Below are 15,594 nucleotides of genomic sequence, written 5' to 3'. Positions count from 1 at the left end.
AATCAGAACATTTTGATATTTTCAATGAAATAGTAGGGGAGCTCTGATCAGCATGGTTAAGTAAAGGGTCAGTTTTTGGGGGTGGATCACTGTCCTATGTCTACTTGATAAAACTGAACTAAGCAGGAGTGGCTTAATTTAGAAGGTAGATGCTAGGGGCTTCCCTGGTGGCTCAGTGGTTAAGAATCCGCCTGCCAATGCAGGGGACACGGGTTCGAGCCCTGGTCCGGGAAGATCCCACATGCCGTGGAGCAGCTAAGCCCGTGCGCCACAGCTACGGAGTCTGCGCTCTAGAGCCCGCGAGCCACAACTACTGAGCCCGTGCACCACAACGAAGAGTAGCCCCCACTCGCCACAACTAGAGAAAAGCCCGTGTGCAGCAACGAATACCCAATGCAGCCAAAAAAACAAACAAACAAAAAACAAAGCAAGCAGATGCTAGTACGTTTCAATTTTGATTAGGCCTATTGATAGCCACATCAAACCTGAGATATGTTTGAACATAAACATATAATTTATTTAATATTCAATTGCATAGGAAGGCTAAGATTCTCATTTCCTAAGTTATTAGTACCATTATTTAGATAAAGGTCAGACGAGCATCTTTACTTTCTCCTAAACCTTCACTGTATCACATCCATACAGTATAGAATCTGTAGTAAAGTCAATTGATTTAGGAATAAAAAGCGAACATGTAACTTTCTGAGAAACACAATCCCTGAAGTACTCATTAAAATGGCCAAATTTTATGACAATGATTAACAGGGCACAATTCAAAGGCAAAAGCTTTCTGTTAATGTGAAGTAAGCTGAGCAACAGAGATGACCCTGGAGTGTCTTAGGGCCAGGGCACACTCTGCAGGTAAGACTCAGCTCAATAGGAACAATTTATAATGTGCTTCTTGATTTAATGTGCTAAGAGGTCAGGTTCTCAGAGGCAGTTCTAAAATTATTTCAGTCCGACTTTATTTTTAGTAACTGTTACCACCTCTGTCTCTTTCTAAAGCTTTATACTTTACTGCATTAAATACTTTATAATAGCTACCAACTAAATCACTATTATTTTCATTTTTTACTTAATGATCCTGCTTCACTGGTACATATACATGAGCATGCACACACACGCAAGCACACACAGGACCTGCTTCCAGCTCCCATTTTACGATGCCTTTTTGAAAGCCTGGCTGATAGGCTGTCATAGGGCAATGAAGACAGCTGGTGGCTCCATTACAGAAAATGCTTCTGTGTATACGTTTATTTTCACATTGTATAAGAAGTTACAACTTCAAAAAAACAGTATATAAATGAACATAGGTATAAGTTACCCAGAACAAAAGAATGAACCTGTACTTAATGAAAAGAATCAGAATTTCTGTAACACAACAAACACCTGCATCCTACATTTTGGGGACAACTGGCAACTATACACACACACATACACAGGGCAAGGACTGGTACATCAGTGGTACAAAAACACCTTCTTTGATGCAGTCACTTAGGAATTGTTTAAAAAAAAAAAGTATAATGCAGCATCTGGATGCTAAATAAAAGAGCTGGGGGCGGGGCTAAATAAACAGGGGAGTCACTCCACCCCCTTCCCTGTTTCCAACTTTTAGGAATTCAAGTTTATTCAAAAATTGGACATACACAACTCCATAACTACTCTCTTTTCTTCAATAACTTCAGAATGGTAGTTTTAAACAACTTTAAAACTTAAGCTCCTTTTGAATTTCCCAAAGTGTTTTTGCACTCTTCCGCAGATGGGCCTCTTCTTCAGGGGCCAACTTTACTTTTATAAGGTCGGTAATACCACTCCCTCCCAGGATACAAGGGACACTGAGGAATACGTCTTCACTTATTCCATAGAGACCCTTAATCCTGGTGGAAACTGGATGCACTCTCCTAAGATTCTTCACAATACTCTCTGTTAAGTCAGCTACAGACAGGCCAATGGCCCAAGAAGTATAACCTTTCATTTTAATAATCTCATAGGCACTAGCAACCACATCTTTGTGCACATTTTTCCACTGCTCAGGATCTTTATCAGTTCCTATATCTACGTCCAGATCCTTCAGAGGGACACCGGCGATGTTCACTCCACTCCACACAGGAACACTTGAGTCTCCATGCTCTCCAAGGATCCACCCATGACAGCTTTCAGAATGGATACCGAGCCTCTGCCCGATCAAGAAACGGAAACGGGCAGTGTCCAGATTACAACCACTTCCAATAATACGGTTTGGGGGAAATTCACTCAACTTCCAGGCTACGTAAGTTAAGATATCCACTGGATTGGAAACAACAATCAGTTTGCAGCGAGGACTGTACTGAACAATACTGGAAATCATTAACTTAAAGATGGCCAAATTTCGCTGGACTAAATTAAGGCGTGTTTCTCCTTTTTCCTGGCGTGCACCTGCTGTGATAATCACGAGGTTGGAGTTTGCGGTGACCAGGTAATCCTCGCTGGAAATAATATTGGGCATTCTCACGAAAGGGCTGCCATGTTGAAGGTCCATTGTCTCACCCTTCAGTCTGCCTCCATCAACATCCACCAAGGCAAGTTCATCACTCAGGCCTTTTAGCAGGATGCTGACAGCACAGGCCATGCCAACCGATCCAGTTCCTACAATGGAGATCTTATTGCAACGAACGGGCTCCTCTGAGGGGAAATTCTTCATAAGCTCACACTTGACCGTAGCCATCTTGCACGCGGGGGCGATGGGCCAGGAGCCCCTGCGGGCGACGCCTGCCGGCTGGCGGGGACTCAGCTCCATTCCCGGGCACAGGCAATTCGCTCTCACAGCGCCCGCTCTCTGGCTGGCCCGCAGCATTCCCACAGCCCAGCTCATGGCTACTCACTGGAGAGGTGAAGGAAGAGAGATAGGAAGAAGGCAGCGGGCAGCCTGACAAGCTCAAAAGCGGAGAGCTGTGCCCGTTGGCCGTTTGCTCAGGCCGTTACTGCGGCTGCAAAAGGCCGGGACCGCTGGACGCGGCCTGCTACTGCGGCTGCGCAAGCCGGGCCCAGCTCTCGTGGCCTCAAACGGGCCTCCGCAAAGTACTGCAGGTCCGATCTGATTGGGGGGGGTGGGGACGGACGACGACGCGGAAGGGCTCCTCTCGCAAATGAATCCTGGAGTTAAAATTTTAAGAACTCGAATTCTCTCCACTACTTAGCATGTATAATGAGCCAACCCAGATCCTTGGGATTACTGATTTTCTGTTTTCACTACATATGCCAAGTAAAAACATTTCCATTAAGTACAGATGAAAACAAGGTTAAATTTTCTTAACTGTATCCCTGCCAGGAATAACCAGGTGCGTATCCTTTGTCTCCCAATGGCCTCCTGAACCATTTCCCTGCATCCGTTGGAAAAGTGGGACTCCTGTTTCCCGTTGTATCCAGTTCGAGAACCTTACATTTGGAAAGGCTTCCGCTGCCTTTATGCCAGTCACGACCGTAACTGCGGAAGTCGCAGGATCCTGACGACAAGGGGCAGCAGCCGACTGTGAGCTAGTCAAACAGTCATGACAAAGGAACGCTCCTAATTGAGAGTCCTGATCAAAAACGACTTCTCAAGTAGAAAGATGATGATGATGTAGCCTAATGTTAGCATGAAGATATATCTTCTATGTCCTTAAAATGGCAAATTTTGACCAACTGCACAAACCAGATTATTGATTAAAGTAGTAAAATATTAGCTAGTACAATATGGCATCAGTATACCTTACTTTCCTCTGCATTTTTCTGGTCAGTATTATGAATGTCCTTTCAAATTTCTAAGGAAATAAAAACTTTACATCTGATACATATATGTTTTATATATATATATATATATACACACACACACATATATATATGTACACACACACATATATATATACCCTTAAAACTAAGGGTAACCAATAAACTATGAAAGTCCAAACAAAAATAATAGTACTTTCTCCTCACTTATATAAACAGAATTCTGACCATGTAATGATTCCTCAAAGCTTTCCTCATTCCAAGAAAGCAGTATGTTCTCTCCTAACAGAGCTCTTGGTACATGCAGCCTCCTCACAGGCAGAAAAAAAAATTGTGTGTATATGTATATATATGTGTGTGTGTGTGTGTGTGTGTGTGTATATACATATATATTCCATTTTAGAATACCAAATCTTGACAAAATGAATATTTTATATTCAGGACTTGAGAAGCTATTCTCATTCTTTCTGCCACTGAGCTGCAGTCCAGGAAGAGGGCAACAATAAGCAAAGGAGTCGGTGAGAGGTGAGAAAAGTGTGGCAACAGTGGAGATCCTGCAATCCTGTTTCAGTGGGACTTGCTGGCACCCTGTTTAGATGGTACAGTACAAGCTCCGTGACACACAAAATGGTAAGAGCACCACATACATGCGTTCTCTCCACCCTGGTGGTCAGATTTATGGTCACCATTTGTCAAATTAAAAAGGAGAATCCTTTAAATGATCTTTATTTAATGGTGGCTGACATCTTATTCTTTCTTTTATCCCAGTCATAGCTTGAAATGTTTTAACCTGATGCCTGTTCTCACCTTTTTCCTACAATGATTCCTTTGACCAGTCAAGTCATTTTTCTTATAAGTGTTCTTGAGGATGAAATTCAAGGACATAAAAGACTCTTAGTTAGATGGCTTTTTTCTACAGTAATTTTCTTTCTAGAGTTTGAACCTCTTCAGAAATACCATCACTATGACAGCTGCCTCTTCAGTTTTTCCCCTTAGCCACACTAAATCAATTTTGAGAAAAATAACACTCTCCAAAATAAAAATATCTCAAACAAAGCAGCCTTTTATTTACAATAAGTCTTGAGATAAGAAGGAAAGAACTAAAAAAGATGAACAGATGACTTAGGTCTACCCAAAGATGTGGAAAGCCAATTATAGCTAGCCAGCTCCCTACTGACCTTCTATCTTAGGTGCCTCATTATTCCTTTTGAATGGAAAACCTAATTCAAATGATCTATTCAAAATTCAGTATATTATAGCTGATGGCAGGATTATGCCATAATACTTTTGGTTACACCACTTAGGAGGGAGGAAGCAGGAAATAAAGATGACTAGCAAGCATCTGGACCAAGAATGGTTGTAAACTAAGTCACTCTATTCCTTCCACCTGGACTCTCATCCCCAGCTCCCCCTGCCCTTTTTCCATCTAGGAGTCCAGTTCAAATATTCCATGCTCTCCTAAGTCTTCTACAATCTCCCAAGGAGAATTGACTTTTTAAAAATCCGCCACCAGTGTACTGTGTACCTCTCTCCATTACAGGATTTATCACACACAGTTAAATGTAATTACTTATGAATTTGTCACTCCAAAAGGGATCACCTTTTATTTAACAGCATATCCCTATTCTCCAGAACAGAGCTTGGTATATGAATAGGGATTCAGTAAATGTTTGTGGTAGAAAAGAATGAGGAAATAACTACAGAACTGAGCCAAGTAAGGCTAGAGGGCTAAAAGGTGAGTGAGATGGAAAGGCAGGGCTGGAGAATCCACCTGGTGCTGGAGTTCTGAATAAAGGAGTAAATAAAATGGTGCCTGTCTGGGGTTTCTTAGCAAGGTTGATGCATAAATTTCAGATAAAGCTACGAATAAACTAAAAGATTTCTTAATTACTTTCAAAGCTAATGCCCACCTTTACCACCTTAGAACATACAAATTAAAAAAAAAATTCTACAGTGCTAGAAACACAGTAAAATAAATATGCAAAGGCAGAAGGAATATTTTTATCCTTTGAAGTTATTTAAAATGTTTTGTTCTGTCGAAAACTTTTAAGAAAATAATCCGTGCACAAAACCCTTGATTTGAAAAAAAAAAACAAACAAACAAGATGCAATGAAAGCAGTGTTAATATTGTAAGCTATAAACTCACCAGCATGCAAGTAGAACATTATATAAACACAATTATTTTAAAAGTCTTGTGATTTGAAATTCATAAAATGCAAATTGTAGTTTTTAAAAAAAATTAGTGGGCTGTGATTCTGTTGCTCATAGATACTAAAATCTACCTAGCTCCATAATCCTCGTGTGGGGCGTCTTTACAAATCGCAGTACCTCAAAGTATTTTCTTTCGTCAGCAATACTGGGAATGCTGGGCGAAGGACAAAAGCAGGGCCACAAAGCTTTGTCTCCTGAGTAGAATAAAGGTAGAATGTCCATTCAAAAAGCAACCCTGGGCTTCCCTGGTGGCGCAGTGGTTGAGAATCTGCCTGCCAATGCAGGGGACACGGGTTCGAGCCCTGGTCTGGGAAGATCCCACATGCCGCGGAGCGACTAGGCCCGTGAGCCACAATTGCTGAGCCTGCGCGTCTGGAGCCTGTGCTCCGCAACGAGAGGCCGCGATAGTGAGAGGCCCGCGCACCGCGATGAAGAGTGGCCCCCGCTCGCCACAACTATAGAAAGCCCTCGCACAGAAACTAAGACCCAACACAGACATAAATAAATAAATAAATAAATAAATAAATAAATAAAATTAAAAAAAAAAAAGAAAAAAGCAACCCTGGCACCAACTTCCTATTTATGGTATTCAAATACTATAACATGAATTGGCAAGCTCTTCTGATAAGTTACCCAGATCTCACTTTTGTTCTTTAAAGGCATCATCTTACATATAATTTTTAATGCAGTGTAAAAAAGCTGCTTGTATTAATCATTAAAAAGGAATTATTTTAATGTGGCACAAAACATGAAAAACAAAGAAATTAATATTCATTAGTATGTGTTTAAACATCCTAAATCGTATCTAAAAATTGAGAGAGTAATTTTATGGCTATAGGCTCTAACTGCATAAGTGCTGTTTTACTAATTCAGCTCATTTATTCTCTGCAATTGGCTTAATAGAAATAATACTCTAGTCCTCAGTAACAACAGCTCTACCCATCTAAAAAAAAAATGACACAAAGGATATTTTTGTGTATGGAAGTTACTTTCAATTTGAGGTAACCTTAAGTTACCTTTATAAACTCCAAACTGCCAAAACAGATTAACTCCACGTTATAAAGTTTAAAAACTAATTTGCCTCCAGACTCCATCTGGGCAACAAAGAGGGTCAGCAGCAGCTGGGAATAGTGAAGAAAGAAAGGGGTGTCCCAGGTGGGGGATCAGCAAGGACAAATCTCTGAGGCTAGAAAGCACATGGCCTTTCGGCACGGCTAGACCTCTGACCGAGACAGAGGCTTAGTAGAGGCACAGCTAGACTCTCAACCGCAGCACTCCTGACATTCTGGATCAGATCATTCTTTGTGGGCCTGTCCTGTGCACTGCAGGATGTTCAGCAGCTTCCCTGGCCTCTACCCACTAGATGCCAGTAGCTCTCCTGTAGTTATGACGTACCAGATGGTACCTCCAGACACTGCCAAATCTCCGTCATGGGTGGAGGTGGGCGGGTGGGACACAGCAAATTTGCCACACACACCTCCCCCACCCTGGTCGAGAAGCAATGAGTTAAAGAATAAGCAGGGGCCAGATCACACAGGAACTTACAAACCTCTTCAAGGAACCTGGAATGTATTCTCAAGGCAAGAGCGTGCCACTGAAGTGACAGAAGCAGTGTGATCAGATTTCATCCAACAGAGTTCACTAAATACCTCCTCTGTGCTAGTAGGCACGGTGCAGGTGCTGAGAATACAGCAATGAACAAGGTAAACTCCACTCTTAGAATTTATGTTCTTTTAGCAAAAACAGATTAACATTTTAAAATGGTCAATATAACTTCATTTTGTAACAAGTGTCATGAAGAAAAGAAAACAGGATAACATCAGAGAGGAACTGAGTGGTGGGAATGAAGAGGCTACTGTATTTTAATTAGATGGTCTGGGAAAGCTTCTCTGAGGGGGTGAAATAAATTTGGGTTGAAACCCTGGATGGCAACATAGAGCCAGCCCTGCAAAGACCCAGGGAAGGAGTTTCCTGGGCAAAGCTAGAAAGGCCCTACGCAGACATAAGGCTGGCGTGCTGAAGGAACAAGAAGGCCCAGGGCCTGGCAGGGCGAGGTGGGCGTGGGATGGGAGAGGTGACGGTGGTGGCTCAAGATGACGTCAGCAAGGTAGGTGGGGCTACATCCTGTGAGACTTCCTCAACAGGAGATGCTGAAGGGTTTTTAAATAAAGGAGTGACATGATTTGACCTACATTTAAAAAATATCCGCGTGGAAAAAAAATTCTAGGGGAAGTAAAGGAGAGGCCGAGATACTAGACAAGAAACTATTTCAATACACCAGGCAAGAGACGAATGGAGGTGGAGAGAGATGAAAGGGCCAGGCTCTGTTTAGCGGCTGGGCTAACAAGCAGGACTTGCTCACGGCTTAGGTGAAGGGAATGACGGGAAATGAGAAAATCTACCATGATTCTCTGCTGGGTTTTTGGCTTGAACGACTGGGGGGATGGGAGTGGCACTCACTGAAATGGGAGAGACTAAGGGAGGAGCAAGTTGGGGAGGAGGAGAGGAAACCACAACTTCTGGTTGGGACGTGGGGCTTTGACATGCCTGTGAGACGAGATGGATGGACCACGTGCGGTTTCAAGGCAAATCTGAAGGTCAGGCTGGAGCTATGTATTTGGACATTATCAGACTGTATAGATTGTTGTTAATGCCAGGGACTAGGCAAGAGCACCAAGGACTGAGGACAGGTGGAGAACAGAAGAGTCCAAGTATGAAGCCACCAGGCACTCCAACACTTCCAGGTCTGCAGAGGAGGAGCCAGAAAAGGAGATGCACAAAAATGGCCAGTGAGGTGGACGGGGTAGAAGCCAAGAGAGGGGAGAATGCTCACTTGTGTCAAGTGTTGCTGAGAGGTCAAGTAACAGAAGGATAACGACAAGACCTGGATCTGGCAACAAGGAGGGCCCTGGCGACCCACACCAGCAGTTTTGGGTGTGCTGGGAAAGCAGCTGGACTGAGGAGAAAGAGGAGAGGAAGTGGAGACAGTGATCACAGGCAACTCTTTTCAAGAAATCTCCTCTATGATGGGAAGCAGGCAAATGGGCTGGTACCCGGAGGAGGGTGAGGAACACCAAGAGAAGACTTTTAGAGGTAGGAGAAACTAGAGCACGTCTCTACACACTGCAGCAGAGGGAAAACTGATGCTCATCAAAGGCTGGGGAAAATTATGGGAGCGAGGTCCTGGGTAGATGGGGTGGGCGGTGGTTGAATGTCCTCATGCGTGGGGGGCTTTGGCCGCAGCATGGATGTTTCGCCCATGGTAGAAAGGCAGAGGTGCGGGGAAGATGACGGCCAGCGCATCCTTGCAGTAGTGTGGGGAAAGGGCTGTGACGGGGCAAGGTGGCAGGCAGGGAGAAGGGACACCAGCTGTGATAAGCATCTTGGGGCAGGAAGGTGTCCCAGCTACAGTGGCTGTGAGGGTGGGGGAGGAGCAAGACGTGGTGACTGATCAGATACAGGGGTGAGAGGAGTGTGGTCGTGATAAGATCCAGCTTTTCAGTCCAGGCAGCATTGCTAGATGACGGATGGTATTGCTATTCACTGTGGGTGACCCGGCAGTAGGTTGGGGGGCGAAATGGGGGGGTGGTAAATGACAGTTCAAGTGGAAACACACATGACACCGGTAGGACATCCAAGCATCAGTGTCCAGTCAAACGGGCCCATGAGCTAGGAGCTCAGGGGTCTGGCTGAAGACGCAGTCCTGGCAGTTGTCTGCACGTGGATGAAGCCACTGGAATGGATAGAACCGTGGAGAAAATACAAGGGCAAAGAAGGAACCTGAAGTAAACAGGATGGTGGGAAGTGAAAAACAAGAGCCAAAGTAGGATCAGGAAGAAGTACAAAAAGAATAAGAACTATGAAAGCCCAGAATCTGTTAGCACAGAAGCAAATGATAACTGATATATCTGAGTCATCAAGAAAAAGTGAAATTATGTTCAACACAATCTGCGTTGTGGAAAGATATACAGCACATTAAAAAAAAAAAAGATTTCTTCTTAAAATTGTTAGAAGTATTTCAGTCAGGAAATACTTACACAAAGCTGAAGGGGAAAGCGTGCGCTATCAGGTCTGCACTCCACAATGCTTTGGTTAGAGAGACCTGCTCATGTGAGTCCAATTTTCTATGCTCAATAAGAAACCCAAGTGAAATCAAGGCTACCTTCCCTCCAGCGGAGTGAGACTGGGAACATTCTTGAGGTGATTAAGCCTGATTTGTGTCAGGCCTGGAACAAGAAGGCTTTTATGGCAGAGCTTATCTTTCCTGGTAAGTGTTGCACATTCTTACTTTATAAAATGCTTTATAAGATGCTTGGGGCCCTATTTTACTTGTAAAAGGAAACTGGTAGGTTTTTAAAGAGGAATCTTGGCAATACGCCAAAACGGCTGATTTCCCCCAACCCTTGGCAAAAAAAAAAAAAAGGGAAAGGACATCAGTCATTACGTCCCATTTTAAACTGAGCAAGTCCCTTCGATTCGGTCTCTCTGTCACCAAATTGCTCCTTCACATTCACACAGAGTACCTCTCACCACCGGGATGCCAAGCCCATTAGAGCTGCAATGGAATGGGAAATAAGGAGTATAGAGATGTTCTTGTCACCTCAGACCTGAATTTAACTGACGCACAGTGCCACTTCCAATTAATTTAAAAATGATTCCAGGAAAAATATTCCTCAGTGCTTAAGCTGTTTGAAGGCCCGAGGGCTTGACAGATGGCGCTATCTCTGCAAGACCATGACGACTGCGTTCTGGGCGGTCTAGGAAGCACCATCAGGAAGAGGAAGCAAGGCGGCGGCTGCTGACATAAGGCAGTCAGAATAAGAAACTGAAGCTTTCTTCCTGGGGGCGGAGCTGGTAGAAATCTTTGGAAGCACTGAAATTAGATTAGGCGAGGACACAGAGGGAAACGTTTCAGCCGTGTTTCAGACTTCCCCTGCAGACCGCTCAGAAGTGGCTACCATTAAACAATTTGCCAGGAGACTCGAATTAGTTTTTAATCTTTGACCTAAACCAATGAAAAGTATATAGCATGAAGTTTATTTCCTTCTTAGATATCTTAGAAGTTAAAAACTTTTAAGCTTTTCCATAGTTTTATTTTACATGTGGGGTTCAAGCATTCACCCTACAATGCTGCTTTCATTTGAAGTAAGTAAACACGGTGTAAGAATAAATGTATTGGGCTTCCCTGGTGGCACAGTGGTTGAGAGTCTGCCTGCCGATGCAGGGGACACGGGTTCGAGCCCTGGTCCGGGAAGATCCCACATGCCACGGAGCAACTAAGCCCGTGCACCACAACTACTGAGCCTGCGCGTCCGGAGCCGTGCTCCGCAAAGAGAGGCCGCGACAGTGAGAGGCCCGCGCACCGCGATGAAGAGTGGCCCCTGCTCGCCACAACTGGAGAAGGCCCTCGCACAGAAACGAAGAACCGACACAGCCAAAAAATAAATAAATAAATTAATTAAAAAAAAAAAAAAAAAGAATAAATGTATTTAATATGAGATACACCAGAATGTTGGTAAAACTGAAATCAGCAAAAAGTAAAAGAAATTTGACTGTAATTAGCAAAAGCCCTCAAGCTGGTCATAAGGTAATTAAGAAGTGAGCCTAAATATTAATATAAAAGTATGCCTAGCAACAGCTACAAAAAAGAGCTGGAGAAAATAAATTTTATTAGAGTGCATTCACCATTGTCTCAGAGATAAGGTATAATATTACTTCTTTTAAAAGATCTTTCTTATAATACATACAGATGGCCAATAGGCACATGAAAAGATGCTCAACATTGCTAATTATTAGAGAAATGAAAATCAAAACTACAATGAGGTATCACCTCACACCGGTCAGAATGGCCATCATCAAGAAGTCTACAAATAATAAATGCTGGAGAGGGTGTGGAGAAAAGGGAACCCTCTTGCACTGTTGGTGGGAATGTAAGTTGGTGCAGCCACTACGGAGAACCGTATGGAGGTTCCACAAAAAACTAAAAATAGAGTTGGCATATGATCCAGCAATCCCACTCCTGGGAATATATCGGGACAAAACTGTAATTCAAAAAGATATATGCACCCCTATGTTCACAGCAGTACTACTTACAGTAGCCAAGACACGGAAACAACCTAAATGTCCATCAACAGATGAATGGATAAAGAAGATGTATATATATGTACAATGGAATATTACTCAGCCATAAAGAAGAATGAAATAATGCCATGTGCAGCAACATGGATGGACCTAGAGATGATCATACTAACTAAGCAAAGTCAGAAAGAGAAAGACAAATACCATACGCTATCACTTACATGTGGAATCTAAAATGACACAAATGAACTTATCTACGAAACAGAAACAGACTCACAGACATAGAGAACAGCCTTGCAGTTGTTGGGGAGGGAGGGACCAGGAGTTTGGGAGTAGCAAGCGCAAACTATTACATAGAGAATGCATAAGCCACGAGGTCCTGCTGTACAGCACAGGGAGCTCTAGTCAACATCCTGTGATGAACCATAATGGAGAAGAACTTTTAAAAATCTTTCTTTGAAGAGGAAAGTCAAATGACACTTTTTAGAGAAATATTTAAAATATGTATGTTTTAACATGTTTTACTTTTAGTTTTTTAAAGAAAAAGAGGTCTGGCCTTTTGAGAAAAAAGCAACCTATATTAGATGAGGAGGCAAGACTGGGGCTGGAGAGTATTTGTGACTCCAGTCACAGATTATTTCCATAAAAGCCTTTACAGCAGCAAGGTCTTCAGAGAGACACAATAAAGGAAGAAATTTTCCATGTATCAGATTGGCAAAAATTTCAGAGTAATAAAAGCTACTAATGGCAAGGGTGCTAGGAAACTTGTATACGTTGCTGGTATCTTCTAAGTTGTATAAACTTTCCTGGAAGGCCATTTAGCAACAAATATCAAAAACATTTTAAAAATACACTTTGATTCAACAGTAGCATCTTCTGTCTTTAGAACACATTTCTTGACAAAGAACAGTACAAAAAGATGTATGCCTATAGAGGTTCACTATGGTGTTTGATAGTGAAAAATTACAATCTAAATGCTGTTGGCTGGAGACTGATTAAGTAAATTATAACATACAATTGAGTACCATGTAGCCATTAAAAGTGATGGAGATTCATATACTCCACTGTGCAAAGATGTTCTTAAGACTATTCAGTGAAAAAAAGTTCCAGAGTAGTACAGTAAAACAATATTTATGTATGATTATATGAGCATGCCTAAGCTCTACAAGGATGTTCCTACTATAATAAGTGATTACAATTCAGGGAGATCTTTGGTGATTTTTGTTTTTGACCTTTTCTACACTGATTTTTTCTTTTCAAACAATGAGTACATATATATATATATATTTTTTTTTTTTTTTTTTTACAAAAAGCAAAGCCATGGGCTTCCCTGATGGCACAGTGGTTAGGAATCCACCTACCAATGCAGGGGACACGGGTTCGAGCCCTGGTCCAGGAAGATCCCACATGCTGCGGAGGAGCTAAGCCTGTGCGCCACAACTACTGAGCCTGCGCTCTAGAGCCCACGAGCCACAACTACTGAAGCCCGCGAGCCTAGAGCCTCTGCTCTGTAACAAGAGAAGCCACCGCGATGAGAAGCCCGTGCACCGCAACGAAGAGTAGCCCCCATTCGCCGCAACTAGAGAAAGCCCACACAGCAATGAAGACCCAATGCAGCCAATAAATAAATTAATTAATTAAAAAATCCATTTTTGTTTAAAAAAAGTAGGTCCTAAATATATTTTTTCTTTAAAAATAAACACCAATATATGTAAATAAAAACAAATACTTCTTATGCCACGGTTAAAAAAAAAACTCCATTTATAAGAGTTAATTTTAAAATTTAAATCTCTGGACAATTTAAAGTATTTTACAATAACTGAGAATGTTTCCATTCATGGTTTTATTTCTATCGATGTTTTAGCTCCTGTGAAGACAACTATAAATGACATGTAAATTTAACTACACCAGGTATCATGGATATATTCTAACACAACCACAGTAAACGTTAGCAGTGGGTGATTCTGACCAATATTTTGAGATAACTTCAAACAAATGCAGAACACGGGACCATTAGGCATAAAAAGCTATAGTGATTCCAATCATATCTATCAGGAATTTTTTATACACCTAATGTTTTTCCTTCAAAGGGAAGAAAAAAAAAACCAAGACAGCCTAACCATAAATATGCTCAACCTCTTGCTCAATACCTACCATAAATAATAAAAGGTAAAAAAGTTTTAACATGTAAATAACTGTAGGTGGCATGGTTTTTTCTTTTGACAACTGGGGGATTACCAGTTAGTATCACTAACGCCCTTACTGCCTGAAGAGCATTTATCTCCACTATTCTCTAAACTTAAAACATCTGCCCTAATAAACAATCTAATCACATCACCATGCTGTGCACTCGCATGGCCCGAATGTACCAGGATCATGTGCACAGCTGCATTAGGGGGACCATGAACCCACAGTAAATGTTCATTCTTTTCACAATTCAGTTCCTGTTATAAAATTAATGCTGCCTCGATCATAACCACATGATAAAATACCATAATTCAAAGTAAGTGATGAACCCATTCTGAGCAATCAGGCCATGCCCATGGCTGGTCAGCAGGGTGGAGCTGGTGTGGCGATGCCAGGCTGGACCTGCACTGATTCCTACGCTAAGGCAGGCAGGGTCCCATTTTAAATCCTGGGCAGCCTGATCTGCTACAGTTGGCTGACAAGATAGCTACCACTAGCTCTCCTTTTTTGGAACCTCTGATTAAATGATCTACCACTGTGTAAATTAAAATTTTTTATTTATATCTGATGTATTAAACATGTTCCATGTGAATGAAATTCTGCACTAATTATGAATAAACAAAGAGTAAATCCAAAATATTTCTAATAAACTGAAGAGATTTGCTTTAAGCCTTTTCAGCCAGCAGATGTAGCTGTGAATTAAAATAGGGAATGCAAGCTGCTCTTGGTCAGCCACTAGATGGCACCCTTTTCTGTGGAACTGGTTTACATCGAGATTTAATACAATTCAACTATTTTGACAGTGAAATTGATTCTGATTTACATGCATTCATCTAGAATGATCATCTCAATTACTTACTGAGTGCACAGACTGCAACCATTTTTGCTCATTTTTTGACTAAAACTTTTCATTCCTCATAGACATATGACGTTTCCTAATGAGAGGAAGTAAACAGCAATAAAAGTTCATCACTGGAAACAGGGCAACCTCATCAAAACTCTCTCAATGCAGGGCTTCCCTGGTGGCGCAGTGGTTAAGAATCCGCCTGCCAATACAGGGGACACGGGTTCGAGCCCTGGTCTGGGAAGATCCCACATGCCGCGGAGCAACTAAGCCCGTGAGCCACAACTGCTGAGCCTGCGCTCTAGAGCCCGCAAGCCACAACTACTGAGCCCACGTGCCACAACTACTGAAGCCCACACGCCTAGAGCCCGTGCTCCGCAACAAGAGATGCCACAACAATGATAAGCCGGTGCACTGCAACGAAGAGTAGCCCCCACTCACCACAATTAGAGAAAGCCTGTGAGCAGCAACAAAGACCCAACACAGCCAAAAAAAAAAAAAAAAAAATTTATTTAAAAAAAACAACTCT

At 42.3% G+C, this 15,594-nt stretch overlaps 2 protein-coding genes across 4 annotated transcripts in view; both read right to left on the bottom strand.

Moving 5' to 3' along the window:
• The window catches only part of TMEM242 (transmembrane protein 242), a 48,590-nt gene that overhangs the window by 12,850 nt on the left and 20,146 nt on the right, over nucleotides 1-15,594 (bottom strand). The gene's annotated exons all lie outside the window — the stretch shown is intronic.
• LDHAL6B (lactate dehydrogenase A like 6B) lies at nucleotides 1,706-2,851 on the bottom strand. Of its 3 annotated transcripts, none has more exons than XM_059941875.1 (2): nucleotides 2,484-2,814; nucleotides 1,706-2,321 (listed from the first exon to the last, which is right to left on the bottom strand). In XM_059941875.1, the coding sequence occupies exons 1-2, from the start codon at nucleotides 2,774-2,776 to the stop codon at nucleotides 1,706-1,708; spliced, it is 909 nt and encodes a 302-aa protein (XP_059797858.1). In that variant the 5' UTR covers nucleotides 2,777-2,814. The 3 variants fall into 3 exon arrangements, with proteins under 3 accessions (XP_059797858.1, XP_059797857.1, XP_059797859.1); XM_059941876.1 differs by having other exon boundaries at nucleotides 1,713-1,748; nucleotides 2,018-2,814; XM_059941874.1 differs by having other exon boundaries at nucleotides 1,706-2,851.

Source organism: Balaenoptera ricei, chromosome 12 (assembly GCF_028023285.1).
Source record: "Balaenoptera ricei isolate mBalRic1 chromosome 12, mBalRic1.hap2, whole genome shotgun sequence".
In the NCBI taxonomy this organism is placed as follows: Eukaryota; Metazoa; Chordata; class Mammalia; order Artiodactyla; family Balaenopteridae; genus Balaenoptera; species Balaenoptera ricei.
This window is presented reverse-complemented; position numbering and strand designations above follow the sequence as displayed.

What these genes read in the sequence shown, in the direction of transcription:
- LDHAL6B (XM_059941874.1), bottom strand. Translation starts at nt 2,851, where the DNA reads ATGAGCTGGGCTGTGGGAATGCTGCGGGCCAGCCAGAGAGCGGGCGCT.